General features: G+C 38.7%; 1 protein-coding gene across 3 annotated transcripts in view; it reads left to right on the forward strand.

The window, feature by feature from the left end:
- ADAM22 (ADAM metallopeptidase domain 22) overlaps positions 1 to 22,253 on the forward strand; it is a 238,855-nt gene that overhangs the window by 135,708 nt on the left and 80,894 nt on the right. For all 3 annotated transcript variants that reach the window (XM_032643825.1, XM_032643826.1, XM_032643824.1), the window contains one exon: positions 21,817 to 21,899. In XM_032643825.1, the coding sequence (XP_032499716.1) occupies positions 21,817 to 21,899 (83 nt within the window). The remainder of the gene's footprint in view (positions 1 to 21,816; positions 21,900 to 22,253) is intronic.

Genomic DNA, 22,253 nt, shown 5'->3' on the forward strand with positions numbered 1-22,253 from the left:
CATGTAAACACTATCCTGACTTTTGTGGTTATTTTTTCCTTAGTTTTGTTTATAGTTTTATCACCCAAGTGTGTCCTAGAGTTTAGTTTTGTGTGTTTAGGTTTTTTTTTTTTTACTAAGTTTTTAAAAGTCTCCTTTAATCCATTGGTTTCCGCTTATCTTTCTCGTTTTATTCTTCCTTACAATTTATTGATATTTGTTGAAGGAATCAGGTTGTTTATCCTATACAGTCTCTCACAGTGTGGGTTTTGCTCTTGATTGAAATTTTATATTTACAGTAAAAGGAAATATATTTTAGTGATCTTTCCTTAAGATAATGATTTGTATTATCTGCAAGACATCCTATGTCTCATGGAAGGTCGTTTTATTCCGATCATAGAGGTGCATAATCCTGATCTTGAAGTTCTATCTAAACCTTTTTTTTCACCCAAAGTTTACAAAGAAAGGCTTTAAGCAGGAATAAAACATGATACTTTTTATTTGTTCCTTTAATAAAACATATTAATATCATCTTTCACTTCATTTATTTCCAACTCATTTAAAAATTAAATTTGAAATTTGCCCCTTAGTTGAAGGAGAACTTTTGTGTGTTTGACATAAACTTTAAAAAGAATTTAAACATAAAACCTCTATTAATCAGAATACCCTGGGAACAGAATCTTTTTATTTTGATTGTGGCCAACTATGGTTCTGGCTTCTTAAGACAAAGGAAACTGAAATTGATGAGTAGCAGCGAATGAGTCTAAACCATGCGGTTTGCTGTTTTTTTTTTTTTTTTTTTTTTTTTAGCGGTACGCAGGCCTCTCACTGTCATGGCCTCTCCCGTTGCGGAGCACAGGCTCCGGACGTGCAGTCCCAGCGGCCATGGCTCACGGGCCCAGCCGCTCCGCGGCATGTGGGATCCGGACCAGGGCACGAACCCGTGTCCCCTGCATCGGCAGGCAGACCCTCAACCACTGCGCCACCAGGGAAGCCCCAGTTTGCTGTTTTATTGTTAGCTAACTTTTTTATCTTGAACCTGACAACTGCCAATATGCTGGTCAGTCTAAGTCTCCCATTATGTAGGCTCTGGTTAATCAGTATTATAATCCTAATAATAGTAATCACTAACATTTATTGTTCATGATGTCACAGGTGTATGAATTTACATATATGCAATCCTCAAAGCAACCTCCGATTATAAATATAACTATTATCCCACTTGACAGGAAACTGAGGTATAGAGAGGTTACATAACTTGCTGAAAGTAGCACAGTAAGGAGGGGTAGAGCTGCAGTTTGAATCTAGGTTATCTAACTCCAGAGCTGACTCTTATACCATATTATCTATATATATTCTACAGTATGTAAAATAGGATAGCTATACAAATTGATAGATATTTTATGTAGACTTATTATATACATATCTCAATTTTTGGAGGTCCCTAACAATTACTCCTTTATCGTCTTCTCTTTAAACTGAAATGGTGGTCTAAGTGAAGAGCCTTTAGGTATCCCTCTTAAATTTGGTTATGCAGTTGGGTAGCTTTTTTTTTTTTTTTTTTTTGTGGTACGCGGGCCTCTCAGTGCTGTGGCATCCCCCGTCGCGGAGCACAGGCTCCGGACGTGCAGGCTCAGCGGCCATGGCTCACGGGCCCAGCTGCTCCGCGGCATGTGGGATCCTCCTGGACCGGGGCACGAACCCGTGTTCCCTGCATCAGCAGGCGAACTCCCAATTACTGCGCCACCAGGGAAGCCCACAGTTGGGTAGCTTTTAGATAACGTCAGTTGCCTTAGGCAAAAATGGTAAAGACACACTCTAGTACAAAGTCTGTTTTACTTTTCACATCTCAGGAAATAGCCATAGTAGGAGTTTTAGAATACTAGGAGAGGAATGGTAAATCCTCTAGATATGTATGGATGAGGGAGGAAGTGGATTTCCTTGGAGTCAAAAAGTAAAAATAGACATCTTGGAAGAGATATGATTAATTGTATTATTAACAATGAAAGATCATGACCAGTCATCAGTATTATTAGTTCTGGGCTTCCCTGGTGGCGCAGTGGTTGAGAGTCCGCCTGCCGATGCAGGGGACACGGGTTCGTGCCCCGGTCTGGGAAGATCCCACATGCCGCGGAGCAGCTGCGCCCGTGAGCCATGGCCGCTGAGCCTGCGCGTCCGGAGCCTGTGCTCCGCAACGGGAGAGACCGCAACAGTGAGAGACCCGCGTATGGCAAAAAAATATATATATATATTAGTTCTGATAGTGTTTTTTTGGTTAAATTATTTGATCTGTTATGATAATAATCAAAAGTAATAGCTGCTGAGTGTCTTTTTTTTTATTAGTTCAAATTATTTCTAAACTGTATGTGAGCACTCCCAACTCGTCCTTGAATCCGGATACCAATCGTTAAGGATGGATATGTAGAGACACGCATTTTCCAGTATTGACTTTTGACTGGCACTTAACTGGTTACTACCCATCACTTAATTGAATTGAGTGCACTCAAGGATCATTGTCTCAAAGTCTTAATTATGTCCATAGTGGCAGGAAGAAGATGGATAAGAAGTCAAAAGGAAAGGGTCAAGGTTGAAGTCTGGAAATGGGTGAAGGAATTGGAGAGAGTGTTATGTGTTGGAGAGCAGGTGTCAGGGGAGAAAGTGTCTGCTTAATGGGTGGGAGAGGTTATTGTGACTCTAGAGAACCTTTTACTCTGATGGAATGGTGGTGTAATTTTCCTTAAAAAATATTGTTTAGGCAAACTGAAATGGCCACAGTCACTTCTGGAAACAGAGTATCAGGGATGTTGATATAGAAGCAAGTAGAAAGCCTGAGTGTATTTTACAAGATAGTTTTTCTCCTGGTGATCACATCCATCTCCCCTCCCTGAGGTTGGAGGTCCATGAAAGATTTTTAGCTCAGCACCATATCATCTCCCAGCAGGTGGTTGTGCTACCAGTAGACTCTCTAGGGATACAAATTCCTTTTGCATTCATTTTTCTAAGTCAGATTTCCATTTCAATTCTATTTTCTTAAAAAAAAGATATACCTTTGTTTTTTTTTAAATCCCACCTTAATTTTTTTGTCTTCCACAATGAATCTGTCAATAACAAGCAAAAAATACTAGTAGAGGACAGCTATAAGAAATCACTTAGAAAAATTTATGTATGCTGACTGTCAGGACAACAGATACCTTCCTGGCTCATGCTAACTCTCTAGCTTCTGTAAACCTAAAAAGCATCCATAGAAAATTGCTTGTGATCTTGAATTGTATTCACACTTTCTCATACTGTTTTCTAGATTTCTCCATGAGGACCGTAATTCTCAATACTTGAATACTTCAAATGTGCACAACGTGTTAAAAGAATAATGTTTCTTAAGGTGTCTGTTTAAAAAAATTTATTTATTTATTTTTGGCTGCATTGGGTCTTCCTTGCTACGTGCCAGCTTTCTCTCATTGAGGAGAGTGGGGGTTACTCTTTGTTGCAGTGTGCAGGCTTCTCATTGTGGTGGCTTCTGTTGGGAGCACGGGCTGTAGGCACACAGGCTTCAGTAGTTGTGGCACGTGGGCTCAGTAGTTGCAGCGCCCAGGCTTAGTTGCTCCGCGGCATGTGGTATCTTCCCAAACCAGGGCTGGAACCCGTGTCCCCTGCATTGGCAGATGGATTCTTAACCACTGCGCCACCAGGGAAGCCCCAATTAACGATCTTTAGTTGGTTCTTTGAGGGGCTCCTGCTGCAATGATAGGAATGTTTGACAGATACAACTACCCATATGTTAGAATCTGTATTTGTGTTCTTCTGCTGCACTTTTTGGGAGATTTAGGTTAAGGACTCAGAGCACTGAGCCTAAACTCTGAGAGCAGAACCTCTGGTGCAGGATGAAGGAAAACTTCAGATGCAGGTGACACAGGTTCTGGGATCGGCATGCAGGTACCTCACACAGGTTCTTTTGCCAGAGCAAAAATTTCAGATGTCATAGCTATGGACATGATATCTTTTTACACTACTAAAAATCAGAGAAATTTCTGAAGTCCATTCTCTGAAACAGTTTAGCCATGACTTAACATCAGTATGACTAGTAATAAAATTAGAATGATTAAAAAATATTGATCAATGTATTTTCCTTATACACAATATTTACTTATTAGCTGTAGCTAAACTAGTTTTAAATTTTATTATATTTAATGACTTCATTAGCTCCTAACTGCTGACGTAAATGATTTTTCTTAAACCTCAGGTTATAAGAATCCTACAAGAATGAGATCTAGACTTTCTAAAAAATAAATATACAAATAGGATTAAACTTCTAGTAATTTGATAAAAAATTATTGAATTGAATTTTAGGGATGGTGGGATTCAATTCCAGGATCTTCTAATTTAGAGATGACCAGCACAGGAAACCTTGTCCTTTGGGTTCTCTGGGTTTGAGCTGCTGCCCACTTTTAAATACTTTCATTTTTAAGTGGTGAATTATATCAGAAGGAGGATTCATTAATTTTCTCTATTACTATTGCAAGAGCCATGATATCCTCACAAAAGTATTATGAAGTATTTTAAATGCTGAACAAAAGTATAGTGGAAGGACTTCCCTGGTGGGGCAGTGGTTGAGAGTCCGCCTGCCGATGCAGGGGTCTCAGGTTCGTGCCCTGGTCCGGGAGAATCCCACGTGCCGCGGAGCGGCTGGGCCTGTGAGCCATGGCTGCTGGGCCTATGCGTCCGGAGCCTGTGCTCTGCGACGGGAGAAGCCACAACAGTGAGAGGCCCGCATACCGCAAAAAAAAAAAAAAAAAAAAAAGTATAGCGGGAAAACCATATATTTGATGGTTGATGTATGGGAGTCCTAGTGAGCTGCTTTCACTGATAATTACCATATGTTACTATCTTACTGTACTGTAGAAAGACTAGGCTTTCATTTGCTATCTATTAACTCCAAGGGTGCATCTTATCTTAGAGGCAAATAACAGCTGCCAGTGGTTTAATGCCAGTCACTTGGAAGAGTTAACCACTTCTTACAAAGCCAAACTCATCTTACTTCCTTAAGACTATGGGTGGCATGTTCTCTCCAGCTAATGAAACACTCACTTTAACTGAATTTTTAAATATAATTACTTGCTATAATGACTTTATATCATTCTCAAATTTTTGTATTTTTTTCAAATAAATAATTATTATACCCATAAGTGTTCATTTTACCATTCTGGATTTCCCATTTTGTACAATCTCTACCTCTTTGAATAATGTTCATATTTTTGATGGGATCACCACTTGTAACTGGACTGAGGAGTAATAAGAGTAGAATTACTAGTAGCAGTTGGAGAAATAGCAAACATTTGTATGGTACTTACTATGTTTCAGGCACTAGTCTAATAAGTGTTTTACATATTTTACGTCATTTAATCCCTCAGTAGTACCATTGGTATCCTCAATTTGCAGATGAGGAAACTGAGCACATAAAGTTTAACTAACTTGCCCAGGAATTTGTAGCCAGGCAGCCTGGTGCTGGAATTCATGCTAGTATCCCCTATAGTCTATCCTCTCTGTGGAAACCAATAATTATAGTAGCAGAGGAATTGAAACGCAAATATTTACGTTACAGCACTTCATTTTACCATTTGCAATTATATCTTCCTTAGTAGATGTTTTAGTAAGACATGAATTGAAGATGTAACTGTTTGGTTCAGGTGAGTCTCTTATTCTAAACATAAAATTTCCATTATCCTAAAGAAAAGTAAATGCCTTGTAAGGAAACCCTGTTTTTTCAACTGTTTTCTCTTGAAGTTTATTTTTAGCTCTTCTCTGTACTCCTTAGAAGTTAGACTGAGTATTGTTCAGTAGAGGGAATTGCTGTGGCTTTTAAACTGTAGCCATGTGAAATATGTGGCCATTTTGCACATGGCAAACACATGGCTCAATTCTAATGCCCATCGTACGCTTATGTGTACATTTGTCTGTGTGTGGAAGAAATGTGAAGTTTTATGGACAAGAGTAGCGAAGCTGAAACATGTCATCATTCTGCAAAAAGACTAGAAGATATTTGGTTGTATCCCTGCCAAGGTGCTTCAAAATGCCTGTCCCCCTTCCTTCCCCGCCCCTCCCCCACCCCCCCCACCCCACCCCCCCGCACCCAGGGAAGAAAGTAAAAGATCTGCATAAATCTCATAAACAAACTGATAAAATATTTGTTTCTTCCTCACATGCAACAGTTATTCCAGGTATGTCTCCTAACTTTACTTTTTATCTGCTGACAATCATCTATTTAGCATCTTTTTGATGAGCTGGACACTGCATTTTCCCCCTGGCAGGCTTGTGCAGACATATGTTCCTCTGCCATCTTGTAATCAGTGTGGTTTCAGGGAGGTCTCAGGTTTCATGATTTAGTTTTCTTTATATTATTGGAAAAAATTCTTTGGGGATTAAGTAAATTTTGCTTTCCCTTGGGACCAAAGCAAGGTTGCTCTGGGTCCGTCACCATGAATAATGCATCAGCTGCCTTAATGGCATTGTTAAGATTGCAAGTAGTCTTGACTCTGTAGCCTGAAGAAAATATATTGGCCCATTACCAGTTTATACAGGTCAGGTATCTTAGTGCTGGGGGTAAGGAGAAATGGAATGTGACAGCTGGTGTCAGCATGAGTTCTGTTTCTAAGCTCTGTAACCTATTTCAGTAGGAAGTCCTCTTTATTTTCTTTCCAGTGTAAGTTTTTTTTTCGGTTAAATATCTAAAGAATTATTTCATCTGTTAATATTCAAGATGTTGTCTATAAACTTAAAAAGACATGTTCAGCCATAAATTTAAAAACATTTGAAGTAGCACTAATAGCATTTCTATATATGGAGCCAATTAACTATTTTATAATAGAATATTGTTCCTATTTTAATTCTAATTACAAAACTAATCTTTGTATTATATAATGTCTTATACAAATATACTGTCAGAAAATTTTTTGAAATTAGAGTGAACTATGATTGAGCAGGAAATTGCAGAAATGTTGTTTTTGATGAGTTTGAAACTGGTTTGAAGCACCCCCCCAAAAAAAAATCACAAATTATTCCCTGGGTGTTGTCCCAAACTAGTATTATTTTCTTTTTCATTTATAAAAAATTCTTATTTTCTGGTGAATAAGTGGCCACTATAAACATAAGAACAGGTAATAAGGACCAGAGAATTAGTACCTTGGTATTGAGTAGTTTGGGTGTTTTCAGCCATGTTTGGGAGTAATTGATTAGATTTCCAGTTGATGTTTTATCATAGTAAACTTTTTATTGCATCTATGAAGTACAAAAGGAGGAAGGTGTAGGTGCACTTGATTATCCCCATAGGAACTCCTAAAAATTTAGGCATGTGGAGATTAAGTGACCTTAGACACTTAATGGAGACGGTGGTACAAGAGGGAAAAAAGCTACACTGTTGCTGGGAATGTAAATTGGTGCAGCTACTATGGAAAACAGTATGGAGATTCCTCAAAAAATTAAAAATAGAGCTACCATATGATCCAACAATCCTACTCCTGGGCATATATCTGGACAAAACTGTAATTTGAAAAGATATATGCACCCCTACGTTCATAGCAGCACTATTCACAATAGCCAAGACATTGAAACAATCTAAATGTCCATCAGCAGATGAATGGATAAAGAAGATGAGGTGTATACACACACACACACACACACACACACACACACACAAAATGAAATATTTTTCAGCCATAAAAAAGAATGAAATAATGCCATTTTCAGCAACATGGATGGGCCTAGAGATTATCATACTAAGTGAAGTAAACCAGACAGAGAAAGACAAATATTATATGATTATCACTTATATGTGGAATTTAAAATATAACACAAATGAACTTATCGAAACAGAAACAGACTCACAGACATAGAGAACAGACTTGTGGTTGCCAAGGGGGAGGGGGTTGGGGGAGGGATGGGTTGGGAGTTTGGGATTAGCAGATGCAAACTCTTATGTATCGGATGGATAAACAACAAGGTCCTACTGTATCGCACAGGAACTATATTCAATACTCTGTAATAAACCATAATGGAAAAGAATATGAGAAATTATTAATTCTTCAATTTTATATATATATAATTGAATCACTTTGCTGTACAGCAGAAATTAACACAACATTGTAAGTCAACTATACTTCAATAAAATGAATTTTTTAAAAAAAGGGAGAGAAAGCAGGAGTATAGCATTTGAGCAGAGCCTCGACCCAAAGAAATCAGGTATGACGTAATGGAAACAAGACCAAGTATGCCTTTGGACTTCACATACTGATTACTTTCTTCCTTTGTTTTCTCTTCTCTCCATATTCTCAAAAATCTGAAAGTGTACCTCTAACTGTCTTTAGAAGGCAGAGTGGTTTCTTGGGTAATTCTGAGTGGGGTCAACAGGTCTCCCACACAGCAATGTGATGTTTGGACAGAGTAAGTGCTGTCTTCTTGAGGTCACTGCTACCTTTCTGATTTAAAAAAATTTAAAAAAAATTTTTTTTCCACTAGTGTTAATAAATGAAACTAGTCATTTCTTTTGTTTCTAAGTCCAGGATAAATCTGTAGTTTGGAGGCAGTAAACTTAGAGACCAAGGGTATTGTTAGGGATAGATAGACCTAAATTCAAATCCTGACTATGCCAATCAATTTTCATGTGGCCTTGGACAATTTACTTATTTCTTCCATGGTTCATTTTTCTCATCTGTTAAATGAGAAAGACAGACATGTAGCTCAGAGCTTTGGGTATGGGAAATGCTCCATAAATATTAGTGTTGAGATCATTATTGAGGTAAAGTGGAAATTTGTAAAGAATTTCTGGCTAGGTCTTTGGTGGCCTGTACTTCTTACTGGCAGTTTCTGATTCTGCTTGAGATACAGGAAGCACGTCAGGATCACCCACAGCACTTCTTCATGCTCTGCTTCATATGAAGACAATCTTCTATGCCCCTAGACTATGTATAGTAACTTCTATGAGAAGTTGCTCCAAGAGTAGACTCCCAGGGGAACTTGTACTGAGTTCCTAGCTCTTAGCATAATATATGTACCTCGAAAACAATAATTCAACAATTTTTTTTGTTGAACAGAAAAATTAAGTGAGTGAATTAAGCCACGTGTCAGGAAATTGGGTAGTTTCTTCTGTTCACCCAATGCTATGTGGGGAGAAGTCCAGTTTGGACAGGTCTGGGAGAGCAGATTATTCCCCCTGCTATGAAAAGATGCAGTGAATAGAAACAGGAAAAATAAAAATGTTCCATCTGCTTACCTGATGCTAAGGTCATCCTGTGTACTGAGGCTCATATTCATGTGCTGTCTTTGGAAGGTATATTAGAGCCACTTCTAAATCAGTTTTAAATTTCAGGTCATGAAATACCAGCAATTGACCTATGATAAAAATTTCAGTAACTTTGAAATATTCCAAACATAATAAAAATTCTATAAAATGTTGTAAAAGATACATGTGTAGATACATGTTAGCATTTTATTAAATTTGCTTCAAGTCATTTTTGGTTTTTAAAGTCTGATAATTCTGTATCAGAGTATCTCCTGTTTCATTTCTATTATACTTTATTTGTGCCTTTACTTTTACTTGGTTAATCTTGTTTGAGTTTTTTAAGATATATTTTGTTCAAGGAACTAGCTCTGCTTCTGTTATTAATGTCTACTTTCTTTTACTTAAAAAAATTCTCCTTTGTTCTTTTCATAACTCACTGAGTTAAAATTTAACTTATTCATTATCAATCTTTCTTTTCTATCAGCATCTAGGGATGAAGAATTTATTCTTAAGTACCATTTTAGCAGCATCCTAAAAGTTCTGATACATACATTTTTTCACTGCTCATAAATATGTATATTTTGTATTTATACTATGATTCTTATATGACTCGTCAATTATTTGAAATTTTAGAAATAATTTTTAAACTGTTTAAAATTTTTGTATGTAATATTTAAAATTTTTCCAAACACATGAGTATCTTTTGTTGTTGGTTTAATTTTTTTAATGGTAAATGCAGTGTAAAAGATATTAATTCCTTGAAAGTTGGCCTGATTATTTAAAAGAAATAAAAAGTTGGTAAGCTTTGAATTTTTAAAAATAGATTGCAAATCATAGAACCAGAAAGAACTTTAGAGACCACAAAATTCAACTCCTCCTTCATTTTACAGGAAAATACCCCCAAAATGGCAAATGACGATCATGCGCTCATAGAAACATTGCTGAAAGAAAAGCACTTAATTTTTTCAGGTTTAGCATCACTTCTTGTCAGATACAACCCTTAAATACTACTTTGCCTCCCTGAAGGAATCGTTTGAGCAGTTCGTCCGTAGTAAGCCAACCCTTTGTTTGTACCTTTAAATTAATCCTGGGCTAATGCAGAATCATTCGCTGAGGAATAAGAATGACCACTGGATGCTAGTGTTGAGTTCTTGAGCACAGTGTTGAAGGATCAAGTATAACAGGAGAAAGAGATGCTGCAATGCAGCCTTCTTTTGGCAGCTAGAAGTTTTCCCTGTTTATCCTTCCTTTTTCAAAAAAAGAGTGGATGGGAGGATGATAGAATGGAAGTGAAATTAAAGGAGAATAAGTTCTTGGTGGTAGTGGGAAAAAATGTCTTTTTTTCTTTACCTCTAACCCTCATATAGTTACACCTTCTAAAACAAAAAAGGAAGAGAAGAAAACAACAGAAGTATTTTTCGTTTCAGATGGAACAGAAATCTTTTTCTTCCTTTATTTTAGGGATGCCAAATATGTTTTCGTTTTCTGTAACTGTCTTCTAGACAATTATATTGATATTCAAACACCAACTACAGAAGAAAGTTTTAGGTAATACGCATGTCTTATGCTAAAGCATTCACATAGAGCAATACATTCAAGTGTCTATTATTTGTTAAAAAGATACAGTAATGTAGTAATTTCCTGGAAAGAGTTATAATTTCATGAGTTTATAATTATACAGTCACTGTATGTGGTCCTCATTGACTTTCCATTCTCTCAATTTAGAACTGCAACATAGAGAACCTGCTAAGTACCCTCTCTGCATTACAGTAATTGGTTGCTGAGGAGCATTCTGTGGGAACCTAAAACGTTTTCGTAGTCTGATCAGACATTGTTATATTAATAGGTCTGTAAATGATTACCTGACAGCTGAAAAATAATTTTTCTTGCCTATTTTCTGGTTAAAAATAAGCAATTTTGGAAGCTCTGTTCGACTTAATAAAAGAACTGAAGATCAGGTTTACCGTATTATTTGTGTAAAATAATGATGAGTATTGTTAAATTAAGCTATGGGAAACTAGAATGTCTGGCTAGAGGTAATTAAGATACGGGTTAATCTTTTTAGATGAGGGCTGCTGTAGTAGACACCTGCAGTTTATTTCACTGAGCCAAGCTTCTTAGAAGCAAAATCTCTGGATTAGGAATATAAAAATTCAATTGGTCACATTGAAAGAGATGAGAAATTGTACTGTGTTGAATAGTGTCCCCTCAAAAGTCATGTCCCCTGGTACCTGTGAATGTGACCTTTTTTGCAAACAGGGCCTTTGCAGGTGTGATCATGTTAAGAGGAGGGCCCTAATCCAATGACTGGTGTCCTTATAAGAGGGAAGTGTAGACACAGAGATGCAGAGACAGACGCAGAGGAAGAATGCCATGTGAAGAAGGTGGCAGAGATTGGAGGTTGCATCTCCAAGACAAGGAACACTTAGAATTGTTGGCAACCACTGGAAGTTAGGAAGAAGCAAGGAAGGATTCTTGTCTAGAGGGAGCATGGCTCTGCCAACACCTTGATTTCAGACTTCTCATCTGCAGTACTGTGAGAGAATAAATTTCTGTTGTTTTAAGCCTCCCAGGTTTTGGTAATCTGTTATGATAGTCCTAGGAAATGAATACAGAAGGCATTTTTATTATAACTGATGTAAAAACAATTAGAGCATGTGCTGGAGGTGCCTGAGCCTACATACAAGAGGAGAGGGAGTAAGTCTTTAACTTTTAAAAATGGATTGCATCTCAAAAAGACTTTAACAATTGTTCAGTTAGGATACTTGTGAGCTTTAACTCCTGGAAACCTATCATCATTTTTATGTTTTGTTTTCCACAGCTGACAATACCCAGGGGAAATCAGTATAAGGAAAGATTCCTGCACAACAATAAAAATAGATTTTAAGTTCACTGTGTCTCTAGTGGACTTTTTTTTTTTTTAAACTTGAGAGTTCATAAGACATTTATGGTTCCTATTTTCTGTGGTGTTCACCATTTTCCAATAAGAAACTTTTGCTTATCACTTTTATTTATATCCAATGGCTGGCTTTCTAGTTCTGTCTCTTTTCTCCTTTCTTGTAGAAACTTTCGCTACAATAATATTCAAGAATATTTGCTGCAATAATATTCTTATATACCTTTCCTCTTCAACAGGAACCACGCATATTTTTAAATGAAATTATTTCCTTTTTTGTCAGCTAGATTTGTCTTCTTTTAGTTTTTAAAATGTTTTTCGGTTGATGACTATGTTGCAAGATCCTAGTGCTTATCGATGAGTATTAAAATAGTGGAGAGATTTTTTTTTTTTTTTTTTTTTTTTTTTGGCGGTACGCGGGCCTCTCACTGTTGTGGCCTCTCCCGTTGCGGAGCACAGGTTCCGGACGCGCAGGCTCGGCGGCCATGGCTCATGGGCCTAGCCGTTCCGTGGCATGTGGGATCCTCCCGGACTGGGGCACGAACCCGTGTCCCCTGCATCGGCAGGCGGACTCTCAACCACCGCGCCACCAGGGAAACCCTAGTGCTGAGATTTTGAAGGACCATTTAGCTTTCGATGTTGAAATGAGGTGATAATTTTGATACTGCTTGAACACTTGTATCCTGGAATGGGATGGCGAACACAAATGTCCAAAGGTGTCAACTAGTGGTATAAATGAGAGACAGGCTAGCTGTAGTAAGATGGACAATGTGTATCTTATTCTTATCAGCAGCTGATTTGTATCCTACAGCAAAATGCAAATGTGGGAATGGAGGCTCACTGTTAACAAATCTCCTAATCTTTGGGGGAAAATGGAAATCCAAGTTTCAACAACTGTGAGGGTCTAAGACTTTATCCTACTTGCAAGTTAACAAGTTAGCCTGTTGCAGTTTCATCTATGCTGGCGGAAGACAGGAGATCCTGGGTCAAAGTAGCCAGAATATCTGCATTTTCTTATGCTTGTATCGTGAGCCTCGATCCCCAGAGGGTGACAGAGGAAGGGGCCAGGTGACACCTGCACACACAGCATGTTGTGTTACTAGAGAAATTCTGAATTTAAGAAACTCGAATCTTTTATCATAGGAAGTAAACATGCTTCTTTTGCTCTAGAGGGAGATAGCTCTATCTTCAAAGGCTTTTCACTCTGCAAACATCCTTGAAAGGACAGTCCAGAACAATTTCAGGCAGTGAGGAGTCCTAGATTATTGTTATAGAAAAGTGTTATTGAGTAACCTTTTAGAAATTATCTCTATGGGTTATATTAAAAATTACATTTTAATAAGTCATTTAAATTAAGCTTGTTTACATAAGGGTAGTTTTTAAAAAAACTTATTTTGAAACCTATAGTGCTAAGTTAGAGTCTAGGAAATACTCATTCATACTCTTGATCCTGGACTTGCATTTCATAGCCCAGTATACTAACAAAACAAATTTTAGATCAATATAGGGTTGCCAGTCTTTTTATTTTACTGTATATGGAAACAGCCCCTTCAAAATTCCTAAATTCTATTTACTATTGCTCCCAGTGCAAAAAGAATGACTGTGACAACTAATGCAATATGGTAACCTGGACTGGATCCTGGAACAGAAAGAGGAAGTTAATGGAAACACTAGTGAAATCTAAATGTTCAGAGCCTAGTAATTGGTAACATTCTGATATCAGTCTTTTAGTTTTGACAAACGTACTCAGGTGATGTAAGATGTTAACAATGGGAGAAACTGAGTGATAGATATACTAGAACTCTCTGTACCATCTTTGCAACTTTTCTGTGAATCTACAATTATTTCAAAATAAAAAAGCCTATTAAAAATTAAAGATGGAAAATTTTAATAAAAAGAAGGCAAGAATAAATCTCAAAACAAAGGAGAGTTATATGAAAATTAAATGCATTTAGCTTTATGAAAAACTGACTGAATTGCCCTTATTTTTCTTATTTTGGCATGAACTGGTAAAGATTTTGACATGCATAGTGTAGATCCATGGATTATCGACCATGTGATAGCTTTATTTAATTTAATTTACTGTAAAATAAGATGAGATTGCTTTTCTGTCTATTTTCCTTGGAGAGCCTGTAGAATCAGATAAGCTTACATTCTGTAACTGAACAAATGTTTAAAATATGCCCCTTTTATGAATCCCATCTGATTCTATATAATTCCAGGTTATACATTTTAATCAGGGTAGGTTGCTGGATCCTCTCCAAAATAAGATTTAGCTTTTCTAGGAATTTCCTTGATGTAGATGACCCTAGGGAGACTCGGAATATTCTTGACTTTAAAATGTCATTTCTCACTATTGGGAGGGAGAGGCACGTCATGTCAATGCCAATCAGGAGGAAATGGGGAAGAGGCTATTGTAGACAAATGCCCGGCAGAACAGATTCCAGCCATGCAGCCACAAACAGAAGTCTGGCCGGTGCACGTGCCTGGGTGCAGAAGAGTTCAGGGACAGGTTTTCAGTTCCTGCAAAGGGGAAATTGCCTAGAGCATAGCTTCTCAACCTAAGGCAGCATGTTGGAATCATCTGGGCAGTTTAAAATAATGTTCAGTTTCCATCCCTAGAGGTCCTGATATAAATGGCATGGAAAAAGCCTTGATCTTTTTAAAAAAAAACTTCCCTCGTGGCAGTAACATGACACTAATGTGCACCCAGGGTGGCGAACTTCTAGAGTGAGCAAGGGTCTCACTTATGGAAGAGGATGACTGGCATGAACCCCAATCTGCAGGGCAGAAGCCAGTCCTGGGACTGGTGCCCACAGAGGGGTAGAGAGCTATGACTCAGGGAGCAGAGCAGGAACACAAGGGTTACAGGCTGGTGTTTGGGTCTGGAAGTGTCTGCAGTAACCCTGTCCCTTTTGGGATGACCAAACTCATGCTGATTTGCCTGTGACTTTCATGGATGGAGCACTGAATGACCTGCATCCTGGGAGACCCCTTAGTTCCAGGCTAATGGGATGTTGACTGCTCTAGTCCCTTGAGTCCTGGCAAAGCATCCTGTATGGTACCCTCTTACCAGCACCTACAAAGAATAGCTCTGCTCTTCCTGGCTCTGTACATGGTAAAATTCTCACATAATCTTTTTTTAATATTTTTATTTATTTATTTGGTTGCACCAGGTCTTAGTTGCAGCAGGTGGGCTTCTTAGATGTGGCATGCATATGAGATCTAGTTCCCTGACCAAGGATCGAACCTGGGCCCCCTGCATTGGGAGTGCAGAGTCTTATCCACTGCGCCACCAGGAAAGTCCCTCACGTATTCTTTTTTGTTTGTTTGTTTGTTTTTTTCCTCACGTATTCTTATTTCACCTTTTGCCCTCAATTCTGTTTCTGATAAAACCAGCTGGCTTTGGGAGAAAAAGAGAAGTGGAGAAGAGCTATGGCTGTTTATATCTTTTATGCTTCAGTTAGACTTTGCTCAGGAACTGGTGTAGGATTTCAGGGCGCTCAGTAAATGAGGAGCTTTAAAACGCAGAGGCAGATGTAGCGAAAAGCAGTTGTTCTTAAATTTTGAGTGCCTGGAAGTCACTGGAGAGCTTCCAGAGCCTCTGATGGGAGTATGTCTGGGGAGAGGCTTACGAATTTACATTTCTAATAAGCTGATGCTTTGGGGCTGGACACCACTCTTTGAGAACCACCAACGTAAAGAGACTTGACTCTGCATCAGGCATACCTGGGTGTGAAGGCTCACTTTAAATCTACATTTTCTCACTTGTGAAATGGAAAAATTAATATTCACTTCATCAGTCATCATGAAATAGTACATTCATCACCAAGCAGAATGCCCAGGTTATGGCATACACTTTCATTCTCTGAAAGATCTCAGTCTTTCTGGGATCCTCTACATGGGGATGGTTTGGTATTGGGTTGCATATTTTTAGGTTAATAATTCCAAATATGATCATCAAAATCAGCTGGGGAACTTTCTGCAGCCCTAAAAAGCCTAGAGCCCTCTCTCCTTGGAGATTTGGATCCAGTAGGTCTGAGGGAATGCCTGGGAACCAGTGGATGATTCTGGGAGTCACGGTGATTCTGATAGTCAGTTTTGAGAACCCCTGCTGTTGAGCAATATTTCTTTAGGGCAGGGACTCTCAGACACTGTAGCTTCATTGAATCATCTGGAGCACTTAAAAAGATGCTGAGGCCTGCGTCCCGTCTCCAGAGAGTATGATTTAATTGGGTTGGAGTACAGCCTGAGCATTGGGATTTTGAAAGCTCCCCAAGGTGTTTCTGATATGCAGCCAAGGTTGAGGACCACTGCTCTAGTGTATTCTTAGAGTAAGAAAACCATGGGATATTTGTTAAAATGCAGATTCTTGGGTCTAACCTCAGAGCTGCCTAAACAGACTCTCTGGGCGAGAGACACAGTAATCTGCATTATTAATTAGCTAATGCCCTGAATTTAACAATTTGTTAGTCTTAACAAATAAAGTATGAGAATCATAGCTAGAGGGACATATAGAATCCCTCACTGAGTAAATATTGCCTGACTGCACCTAATTATATAGCAGTTTACAGTGGACTTGACTTTGTATCTCATGGATTCCACTGCATCCTTTTGTGAGGCAGTGTGGGTTGTTATTTTCCCCATTTGATTGATGAGGAAGCTGAGATTCTGGGAGGCTCTACCCCTAACAGCACACTTGGGGATGTAAATCAGGCACCTGTGCTTCCCTGAAAGGAGACCATAGTTTAGTGGGGGCATGGGACAGAAACAAGAATGCAGGTAGACGGAGATAAAATATGAAAATTCAGAGAAAGAATGGTTAGCAAGGTTAATTTTATGAGGAGGAGGGAATCTGAGAAGGCTTTTTGGAAGAGGTGGCCCTGGTCCATCTTGGAGCTGATAAAGTTGTAGTTTCCTTTGAGGGTCTGGATGGAGAGCAAATGACCATGGCCTTGCAGCTGTGCTCTAATTAGTTTCTTTTATTGGGTTTTCATAGTTTTATAACCCAGGCTGTGTAACTTCCTTTGCATTATCATCTCAGCATATTTGTAATAAATTCTGCTTTTCTTTTGAATGCTTAATAAAAATGTGGTTTGTGTTTGAAATTTTCAAATAAATGATTCTTTCGACTCCCCTAGAATTAAATTTCAGTAAGCTTTTTTTCCACAGGGAAGGTAAACCAATATGACATGTGAATTATCATATAGTTCATTTTTATAGAGGTGGGTAGTTTTTTTAGCTACAACTATCTAATTAGCTAAAAATAAACATCTGTACTGTTATGACTGTGTTATTAAATCAAGGAGTATGAAGAAAGTTTTAAGGACAATTGATTTATTTCTGGAACAAGAGACAGTAAGGAATAAAGCCAAGACTGGCAGTTGGATAAAGAGCTAAACTCTATTGGGATGTGCTGGCTTTTTTCTTTTCCTACAACATCTGTCTTAGGTTATTTTTTATAATACCTACTTCCATAAAGCATCTCGTTCCTTAAGAAAGTCATGTGAAGATATGGAGAATCTTTATTATTGATAAGATTTGAGAAAGTTGGTTTAAATGGTAGTCTTTATTAAAATATGTAATTTTTAATAAAATGCACTTTAGAGCTTCCCTGGTGGCGCAGTGGTTGAGAGTCCGCCTGCTGATGCAGGGGACGCAGGTTCGTGCCCCGGTCCGGGAAGATCCCACATGCCGCAGAGCAGCTGGGCCCGTGAGCCATGGCCGCTGAGCCTGCGCGTCCGGAGCCTGTGCTCTGCAACGGGAGAGGCCACAACAGTGAGAGGCCCGCGTACCGCAAAAAAAAAAGCAATGGGAGAAGCCACAACAGTGAGAGGCCTGCGTACTGCAATAAAAATAAAATGCATTTTATTATTTTAAAATGCCATGCATCTTTTAAAACAGATATGTGTAAAGAAATGCAATTATATTTGTCTTTTAAACTATCCACTAAAATTTTAAATGCACATATTCTTTGACCTACACATCTGGTAATCTATCCTACATATATACTGACAGAAGTGCACAGAAATATATGAAAGAATGTTTGTTGCAATAACCTAAATGTCCATTTGTACAGGATTGTTTAAATGAATTGTGGTTCACCCCTGTGGTAGAATATTCTGCCACAATTGAAACAATGAGGTTGATGCTAAGGTTACCTTAAGGAAAAAACTCAAGTAGCAGAACAGTATGTGTAGTGTAAACTCATTTATGCACTGAAAAGGTTGTATGTATATTTATGTATATACACATTTCCTTAAATATGCATAGACAACTCCTGATGTGGTACACAAAATCTGTCAAAAATGCTTACCTTTTAGGAAGCGACTGCAGCCTGGACAATGTGTAGGAAGGGGATATTTTCACTCTTTACCATGTACCACCTGAATTCTTAGGATTTTTGCCATAAGCATTTATTATTTTAAAAATAATGTGTGAAAATACTTATTTAAAAGCAAAAATCTATTAAATTTATTTTGTCTATTTATTTTAATAATTTAACTATAGATTTATATAAATTAAAGAAGCCCTTTAACATTAAGGCCTCTGTTCTGGACTAAGAAATATTTCCAGGCATGTCAAAGGAAAAAAAAATCTACTTTAGCTCTAAGTTGAAATAATTGTTGATTTATGGCAAATAATTCCTGAAAAAAAAGTTACAACACAAAAATTAATTTCCACCATTATTTAGAAGAATTACATATAATGCCAGTTGAGACCCTCAAGATTTGAATTACAATAGTCTAAATTGAGGAGATGTCCCCCCCTACGTACCACCACCACCCCCACCCCCCACCCTGGTGTTTGTGCTTCTCTTGAAGTGTCATGGAAACATTTGATAATGATTCAACCATATTGAGCTCTTCACTTCATTTGCAGTGTTAGGCTTTTGTGCAGATGGATCATGATCATGCTGTTTTTGGACTGACTCCTATTTATCAGAATCAGAAATTAGTGAAAGATTGTTTTCTTTTATCTAATCATCTATTTAGCCCCTATATAATGGATTGTTTCAAAACATGAGTTCTTTGTCTTTTTTTATGATTTAACATAACATGTTTCCAAAGTTGTTTTTTTTTGTTTTTGTTGTTTTTTGCGGTACGTGGGCCTCTCACTGTTGTGGCCTCTCCCGTTGCGGAGCACAGGCTCTGGACGCACAGGCTCAGCGGCCATGGCTCACGGGCCCAGCCGCTCCGCGGCATGTGGGATCTTACCGGACCGGGTCACAAACCCACGTCCCCTGCATCGACAGGCGGACTCTCAACCACTGCGCCACCAGGGAAGCCCCCAAAGTTGGTATTTTAAAGAAAACTTTAGTAATTTATAAAACATGTCTTGTATGCCTTTACCTCTGATGTATTTTCCCCACATACAATGACTTGTCAGCTTCCATTGTTCCCTAACCTGATACCGTAATTCTTGTGATTATCTTCCTGGTTTCTGCTTCTCTTTGTTTCTACTATCTTTCTACCTACTCTTCACTGTGAGTTTTAGACCTCTGAGAGAGATCTGATTGGGTCTGTGTCCAATTAGTCTGTGTCCAATTTAAAGAAATGCTGCTCTGTTCTTTCCAGGTCACCCCATTGACTGCTAGCTTTTTGTTTCTGGCCCATCAAATGCTAGAGTTTTGATTGGTCCAATCAAATGTGTCCAGGAAATCAAGGTCATTTGAAACATAGTAACCTGTCCTCCACTAATCTTTTGGATAGTTCACCAGTCCAACAGCCCAACAGAGGGAATTTTAAGTCCTGTTAAATTTACCCCCCAGCTTTACTCCAAAAATTAAAAACAAACAAACAAACAAAAACAGCCTAGGGGAAGCTTGCATTGCATAACTCTCAAGTTCTAGGTCCAACTCATAAGTAATGTAGGGGGAAGGACATAGGCCTTGCATTCACACAAAGTCTGCACCCCTACTTGGCAACTTCCCAGGTGGACAGCCTTGACTCTCAGAGATTGTGACCTCCTATGTGAAATAGAGATGACAATATTTCTTTGTAGAAGCGATGTGAGGATTTAAGGAGATTGTGTGTGTAAACTGAGTAGGGCAATAAGAGACACACAGTAATCATAATGGTAGCAAACATTTACTGAGTGTGTACCAAGTGCCATGCATTATTCTAATCCCTTTATGCATGTTAGCTCTTTAATGCTCTGAACAGCCCTATGAGATTATTACACAGGGAGGCTCTGTGATTTGCTTGAGATTACACGGCTAGTAAGTGAAAGAGCTAATAGCTCACACTGTTAAATCCAAACCAACGCTACCCCGGAAGTCAGGAACTGGCTTTGTTTCTCCCCTTAAGTCTATGGCCTTCTGGGTTCCATTGCCTGTCAGAATTACACGTGAAGTACCTCCCTGTTTTATCCTCCATCCGATCCAACCCCAGTCCTCAGTTGATGATTCTCAGTGACTCCCTTGGGAATTTGGAGGTGTTAGAGCGTCAGGGCTTGTGCCGCGAGCCATTTTGCCTGCTCTCTGCTCCCTCAGCAAAGCTGAGCTTCACCCTGTCCTGTGGGATTCTCTCATGAGGAGCAGCAGGCTCAGGCCAGGCTGCCTTCCTTGGAATCCCAGTGAAGAAAATGTCTTCAACCTTGTTCCATCATTACGTCTTCCTGTTCTCTCCCCTGCCCTTGTCAAGCACTGAGTATTTTAAGTGGGGTTAGTCCTTAAGCCAGACTGTGAAGTAGGTAACATTTGCCCCTTTAAACCACTCATTCCTTCAGTCCTTCCTACATTGCTCTTTCACATACCAGTGAGTCAGTTGAATTAAAAGCTTTCAGCTTCTGAGGAATTGGGAGATTAGTGGGGGAATGGGAAAGGTCATTTAGACTAGTGCTTTTTAAACTTAAATGTGCGCTATGAATCACCTAGGTACCTTGTGAAAATGCTGATTCTGATCCAGTAGGTCGGGGGTGGGCCCTGGGATTCTGCATTTCTGACGTGCTTCTGGTGATGCCAGCGCTGCTGTTTTCTAGACCACAGTCTGAGTAGCAAGCATCTAAAGACTGGGGTACCACCTTGAGATGCCAGAGGCTCTACCCTGTTACCTTTTCCAGGAACATTTAATCCAAACAAATGAGTCTCTTAGTGGAATTTCATTAATGTGGCTCACTTCTAGAAGAAACTTCTCAATTTCAAACCCTACCCTAGACTGCTTACCAGTAAAGCCATTCCTGGTTGGAGAAAAGACTAGTGTAAATTTGTCAAGTTTTGATAACTGTGAAAATAGGCATTTTTTCCATCAACTTAATTTAGTGACTCTCAGATGATTTATATTCATCTTACTTCACTTTATGGGAAAGCACACCATTTTGCTGCTACTCAAGTTTGAGTTTCTCAGGACTGGGGAAATCGCCGATTGAACTTTTCCTGGTGCTGGGGGCCACATATGTATTTCAGAGTCTGTTTCTTTGTTCCGTCTATCATCACCTACATAAAAGGAAAGCTAAGTCAACTTTTATTTCCCTGTCTTTTGATTTGCAGTCAGCTCGCTGGGAGTGTTTATGAATAATTCTGTTACAAATGGCTTGATAATACTAGCCTGGATAGTGAAACATTGTACAGAGCTTTGCACATGGAGGTGCAGTGTGGGCAGAAACCTGTGAAACGCTGTGGCAGATTCTCTTTGTGATGGCAAAGGCTTATGTTCTCTATTTCTGCTTTCAGGGAGGAGAACACTGTTACTACCAGGGCCACATCCGAGGAAACCCTGCCTCATTTGTGGCATTGTCAACATGCCATGGACTTCAGTAAGTGTCCCCAAATTTTTTGTATCATCCATTTTTTTCCCAATCACTTATTTTCTTTATTTTTAATGCACCGTGGTCAAAATCTCTATTTTATATCAAGAACTAATTTTAAATCGGTGGTGGATCAAATCTTTTTCTCCTTTGTGGTTTATAAACCAAGCAGATTGTTAAATTAGAGATGCAGAAACCAGGGGCTCTATGATTGTAATATGCATCCTTAGTGATGTTTGAAACATTTTTCTAGTTTCATCCAGATGGAGACAGGAGTGGTTTGGGTAACTTTGTTCTCTGTTTCCGTGGGTGTTTAGCCCCTTGGTACCCGTTCTACCCCTCATACTCCTTGATGTTCATTTT

This window comes from Phocoena sinus, chromosome 9, assembly GCF_008692025.1.
Source record: "Phocoena sinus isolate mPhoSin1 chromosome 9, mPhoSin1.pri, whole genome shotgun sequence".
NCBI classification, from domain to species: Eukaryota; Metazoa; Chordata; class Mammalia; order Artiodactyla; family Phocoenidae; genus Phocoena; species Phocoena sinus.